At 45.7% G+C, this 6289-nt stretch overlaps 1 protein-coding gene across 1 annotated transcript; it reads right to left on the bottom strand.

Moving 5' to 3' along the window:
• Nucleotides 1–3544: 3544 nt before the first annotated feature.
• LOC129382889 (3-beta-hydroxysteroid sulfotransferase-like) lies at nt 3545–4312 on the bottom strand. The gene has a single exon (XM_055067121.1). The coding sequence runs from the start codon at nt 4310–4312 to the stop codon at nt 3545–3547; it is 768 nt and encodes a 255-aa protein (XP_054923096.1).
• Nucleotides 4313–6289: the final 1977 nt, after the last annotated feature.

The raw sequence follows: 6289 nt of genomic DNA on the forward strand, positions 1-6289 counted from the left end.
TAGAAAGTTTAATTTGGACAGATAAATCTCGGTTTTGCTGGAATGCCACCGTGAATGTTCACAACGGCTATTACTTGTTCCAAGAAAATCCACACTGGCTACAGCAACACAAGCACCAAGTTCGCTGGAGTGTGAAAGCGTGGTTTTGCATCCTCTGGGACAGGTTCATTGGACCTAACTTTTTTTCAGGACATCCTGAACGGAAACAAGTACACGCAAGAAATACTATTATCGACAAGTTCGCCTCCAACCTTCCTCCGAATGACCTGCGCCAAATGTACTTCAAACATGACAGAGCTCCACCACATTTCTCCACCTATGAAAAGAGCTGGTTGGACCATCAATTTTCATGGATTGGGCGCAGAGTAGCGAGGTTTTGGCCACCGCGATCTCTTGACATTTTTCTGTTTGACTTTTTTTTTCTTTTCGGGCTACGTTAAAGATTGAGTTTATGCAACTGAGCCCACTAACGTTAATGCTTGTGTGAGCATCGGCCCAGAAGTAGTGCATGGAGTGATCGAGTAAACGCGAAAGCGGTTTATGCATTGCATTGCTGTGGAAGGAAAGCATTTTGAGCATTTTTCAAGCATTGACATCTTGATAGGTGCCGTGTTTCCATGAAAACTAAGATTTGTGCATAAGCACAGAGACTTTACAATAGAACAAAATATGTGTTAGCACTGCTAAATATGTTCTTGTTGTTGCTGACGATGTTAATAAAAATTTGAATTTTTAAAAATAAGCAGTCAATTTATTTGCGTCACCCAGCCAAGGATAATGTCCGCTCGTTTAGTCGCCGCTACGTATGCACTTTTCCGTGCGGCTTCTCCACTGGCTCAATTATCTCGGCATGGCAGCTGCCGTCATCGTTAGAGGCGGCGCCGTTGTTAGTTTAGACAGAGGTTCCGAGTTCTCCGATTTTCGAATTCGGAAGCCGAGAGTGAAAGGGAACATCTTGCATATATCTACGCTCCTTTTTCAGACTAAACGCCGCACGAAACAACCGCGTCACATATGGAAGATTTACGCCGATCCTGAGTGTTTTCTTCCGTAATCAAGCGATCGGTAATAAAAAATCTGCAGCCGGATATCTCGGAGCACGGGCATTCTAGATGAATTCTGCCACGTGCAACTGAGTAAAATCCCGACTGAAGCTAACTTTAGAGTACAAATATGCCGGAAACTGGACTCACTAAAAAGGTAATTGTTCAGTCTTAGTGAATTGGCCGGCAGACATCGGTAATTATCGTCTCATTTTGTGTCGCCATGGCCGCATAACTTGGCTGCCTAGGTGAACTTAATGTACTTCAAAGCGCCTACTTTTTAAAAAACCGTAAAATCAAATTTCGATCCACCTGCATAAATCAGGTTACAAGTCCAGAGGAAACAATTTCGTCATGCCAGCGTATTCGGAGTTCTCTTTCGAGTGTTTCATCTCGCATTTGGGGAGTCAAAAAAGGTGATGGCGTTAGAGACGCGCATGTTTTTCTTGTGGCAGTCGTTGAATGTACATGGCTTGTGGCGGCAAAGTTTGAAAGCAAAGACGCCAACTTCTTGAACGAGATGTGTTCTGGACGTGAAAGTAGAAATTTCTAACAACGAAACTGTGACCTGAAGTGGCAGGTCTCGCATTTGGGCGGAAGAAAGTGTTATAAAGCTCCGTTAGCTTGCTTCCATATCTATCCAGCAGCCAACTCTTTCACTGAAAGTGTAATACATGTTTTAAAGATGTTCATAGCCTGTTGCCCGAGCTTCTAAAGTTGTTGTAAGTGTTCACTGACGCTCCCACTGCCACACAACATTTGCTCTGTTATACTGCGGAACTAGGATGCAGCCCACGTTATGCAGATTCAAGAATTAGCCCTTGACTGGCAGCCGATAAAGAGCAGGCACTGTTGGCAAAGTTTTATCTCGGAAAACACCGCTATCACATCTGAAACAAGACACGTACCGGTGTATCATAAAGAAAAGCTTCCACAATCTACGTGAGCCAAGGACGCCGGGTAGGATGCCCTGAAATGTCATATTCGTGCGAAAAAGTATGAACGCGAAGTCCGTGTTCTCCAACTAGTAGACTGGCCTTAAGACCGCAAAACAGCTAGAAATTTTGACAACGTATAAGCCAGTACTGAGAGCAAAAACCGAAAAGCTTCATTAAGAAGTGTTCTTCCGTACCATTTCAGCAGGGATGAAAGCAGAAGATTGCGAGGATGTAGATGCCCATGCAAATCAGCAATGTGAGACCAATCGGCGTTGAATATTAAGAAGGAATGAAGGATATCCGCGAATGATGATGATGAAGAACCTCTGTCATGGTTCGTATCCAATAAGGGGGTAGGCCAATTATCGGGCCGCAGGAGGTAGCACCTGAAAATTCTCGTTTAAAAATAGCAAAAAAATTAACACATGACAAAGGAAATATTGGAATAACTAAGAGGCAGACATGAGGCAGAACCAGAAAAGGAAGAAAACATGGTGACTACGTAGCACCAACAAATATCAGCCACGACACTGGAAAACCGTAACGAAGTAATGAATAAATTAAGAAAAAGCAAGATTAAATGAGGATGGAAAGCATGTTTTTCTGTATATATTAAGTCTAAGAAGCGCGACGTGGGCGATTTTCAGTAGTGCACGGGGCCGCATTGTTTACGCTGCGCCATCGTAAACGACGTACTACATAATAGAATGTTATGGGGTTGTGGTTTAGTCGGCCAAGCGAGCTAGCGGGCCAGCGTAGACGCCACAGCGCATGTGTGGTGCGCAGGGGCGGTGAGCGTTTTTACGGAGCGCGTCGCTACCTCACTGATATCCTCTCCCCAGCGGAGCGAGCGCAGCGGACGAGCGCAGCGGACGAGCGTTTTTGCGATGCGAATGGTGACCACTCCACGAACAGCGACATCTCGTCGGCGTCTCTATCCGATGCGGCGCTAACTCACCTGCAGGCGAAAATGTTTTCGAGGTGTGCCAGCGCTGTAGAGTACCTTTGTATCCTGCGAGAGGTTTGAGCAACGAGGCACTTCGGTGACGATTTGAAGTGGGCAACTGCGATAGAAAACCTGAAGCTAGTGCTCGGCAACGAGCTGACGCTTAGTAACCGTAACACAAGCCTTTTGCGACTCGTGGCAAAACAAAGGGATCAGCTTTAATGCTGCGTTCGTACGAGTGAGAGATCGCAGAGCTAAAACTGTTGCTTTCGCGTGGCGCTCCACTACCGTCTCCGCTAGCCCGCTGGCTCGTAATCCCGCTGAGCTACAACTCTCCACTCGCGGACAACTCCGTGTCGCAGTGAAGAGAAAGCTACGGGGCAGGGGCTTCCACACACGTGTTGTTGTGCCAAGTTATCAACGTCGCTGATTATTGCAGCCTTGTACAGACTTGAAGGCGCGTCACACCAGATGCCTCGACAGATGTCATTGACATAGAATTTGCTAAAAAAAGTGCCATGGTGACTCTGTAAAGTGCATGTATTGTTTTAATAAAATATTCTAACCGCAAGTGTACTGAAGAAAAACCTTACTGCTGAATTCCCGTAGCAGCGGCTTTATTCAAAACTCTCAAAACAATTAATCGCTTCAGCTCGGATGTCCTTCCAAAGGTCCATGAAGGAAGACTTCTTTTCTGTCTCAAAAATTCGCTTCTTCATTTGATGAAGGAGGTCAGGTGTAAAGTGCTCCTTCCAACCTCCTACCTTGGCCGTTCTCACTAACGCGTACCTGTTCTCGTCTCCTTCGTACTGTTCCTTGCAGGTAGCCTTTCTTTGAGTAATGAACTCGTCCCACTGAGGGTTTGCGCTGCCGCTCAGGTTTAAAACCACCACGCTTCGCATATAATCGGGCTGTGACCTCTGCAGGAGCTGCTGAAGCAGCATTTCGTCATTGTGGAGAACACGGCCATACTTCTCTCCCAAAAAGTACGCCAGTTTCAACACGATCTCTCGCGTGTTATTCTTCAATTCTTCGTACGTAACGAAGAGCACGTTCGGCTGTTCCCTGAGAGCGTAACCCGATGCTACGTGTTCAAAGTAGTCTCCGTAACCGAAGTTGCCATTCAGGAATGTGCTCACGAACTCTTCGAACGTTCCATACTGGAAATCAAATATACTTAAATTGCTCGTCATGTGGTAGAATGACACGCAAACATCCCACGGATTGCGGGTGACGTAGATGTACTTTCCTTCATCCGTCATATTGGTCTTGTCCGGGGCAAGGTGTGTAGCAAATGTTCTCAGTGGCAGAGACGAGGTCCAGTCCTTGATATCCATGTACTCCACGAAGCGCCATTCTTCGCTGAACTCGTCGTGCGTGGTCATCGGTTGCCCTTCCCTCAGGATGAGCTGTGTGATATACATTAACCAATGCGTTCCACTCTTCGGGAAAGTATATTGCACAAGATCTCCTTTCTTCGCTCTGAATTTCAGGTTTTCTCTTAGCCTGTCTGCATTGATGTTTATGCACCTAGGCACTCCGTCTATTATTTATTGTGCTGGTTGTCGGTGCTCCATTACCTAAAGGTGTCCCTGAAAGCAATAACATCAGTGGGTCACAATGAATGTACTCCGTTTTTTTATTTCTTCCAAAATCTTTGTTTCGATGTAGTCGTCGTTTACAGATAAACGAAGTCCACAAGTTCATAGTATTATTCTTCCGATTTCGAAGTTGAGGGCTGTTTGCAACAAGTCAGTGGTGTTTTAAGCTCACTAGGTGATACTTTCATGCGTTCCTATGCAATGCTTATAGAGATCGTACACTTGTCCTTCGTAAAAAACTAAACAATAATAGTTCGCAGAAACGCTGTCATACCAATTATCCATTTCCTTATAGCGTTGACTGAAATGATCTCTCATAATGGCTGTGTTAGGAATGCCGGAGCATAGCCTCTAGTTTACTTACAATTGCAGGCTCTGGCACAAGAAACCGAAACGAAATTGGCTCGGATATCGCCACGCCAGTTTACATGGCCATAGTTAACGCGAGGCACTTTTATAAACAACTACCTATAGCTAACTGCTACACTTTGGAGGCATTCACATTCGCACTCGTGGTCGGCCGACATAGGTCGCGCGACTGTTGGCAACTCCCGAATACGCTCCCACCAATGAATTCGCACCTTAAGAGTTCGTATTTACGCGGTTGCGCAGTGTAAAAAACAGCGAACATAGGAGCATTGTTTACCTCAAGCATGTAAAAAAAAAATGAGGCACAACCCATCTCACGAGTACTTTGATGCGATTAGCATTCAAGCGATGTAACGAGAATGCACATTGTTAAATCACGCTTAATTCACATCTGCAGTACATATTCATCAGATACTTCGGCTGCTGCGGCTATAGCGGCGTACACAGTACACAGATCAGACTGGCTTCGCTATGCCACTCGCTTGCCAAGGTCGCTCATGAGCATGACGGCATGACGACCGCTCTGTGTGACGACGCAGTGACGATGGAAGGACGAATAATGGATGACATCGAGGGAAAGACATAAATGGTAGGATGACGACAACAAGATGATAGTGAGATGACTATCTCGAAATGACGACGATGGTATAATGACAACCGGAGGGTGAAACTGGTATAACGGCGATGGCAAAACTACCACTACACCATGGCAGGACGGCAAAGGTATGATAACGGATGCATGACAGCGAATGCCTGATAACGACATAACGACGATGATAGCATAAAATGGCGACATAATTTCGATTACTTGAAGGCAGGGTAATTACAATAGAATGACGACGAAATACTGATGTCGATGGAATGGCAAAAGCTGTGTAACGATGATGGCATGACGCTAGTCAGATGCCGTTTCTGGAGTGACGACAAATGTATAACGACATCATTGTGACGATGGCCGATTAACGGCGACCGGATGACGATGTCTGTGTGATAATGATGGCATGACGACGACAGCATGATGAAAGTAGGATGACGAATTTAGCATGACGAGTATGGAATCTACCACCACGTATGAGGATAATGGGACGACGAAGTCGTTTTGATGGCGACGGCAAGAGTGACGGCGTTTTTCAAGTGATACCAATGGTAACACGACCGTGTGACGTCAACGGCATGATGATGACAGAGGATGAAATGACCGCGACTGGCCGACAACAAAGGCATAGAAACAAATCTATGATGACAGCACAATGATGCCTTTGGTACTGCAATTGTATGAGGACACTGACATGAGGATGAACGCATTACGATGATGCTGTGAGGAGAACTGTATGGCGACGACTGTATGGTGGGATGACGAAGCGTAATGACGTAGACATTAGGATAGTCGGA

The sequence above is a fragment of the Dermacentor andersoni genome, chromosome 3 (genome assembly GCF_023375885.2).
Source record: "Dermacentor andersoni chromosome 3, qqDerAnde1_hic_scaffold, whole genome shotgun sequence".
In the NCBI taxonomy this organism is placed as follows: Eukaryota; Metazoa; Arthropoda; class Arachnida; order Ixodida; family Ixodidae; genus Dermacentor; species Dermacentor andersoni.

Coding starts and splice junctions, on each gene's coding strand:
- LOC129382889 (XM_055067121.1), bottom strand. CDS start 4,312: ATGACCACGCACGACGAGTTCAGCGAAGAATGGCGCTTCGTGGAGTAC.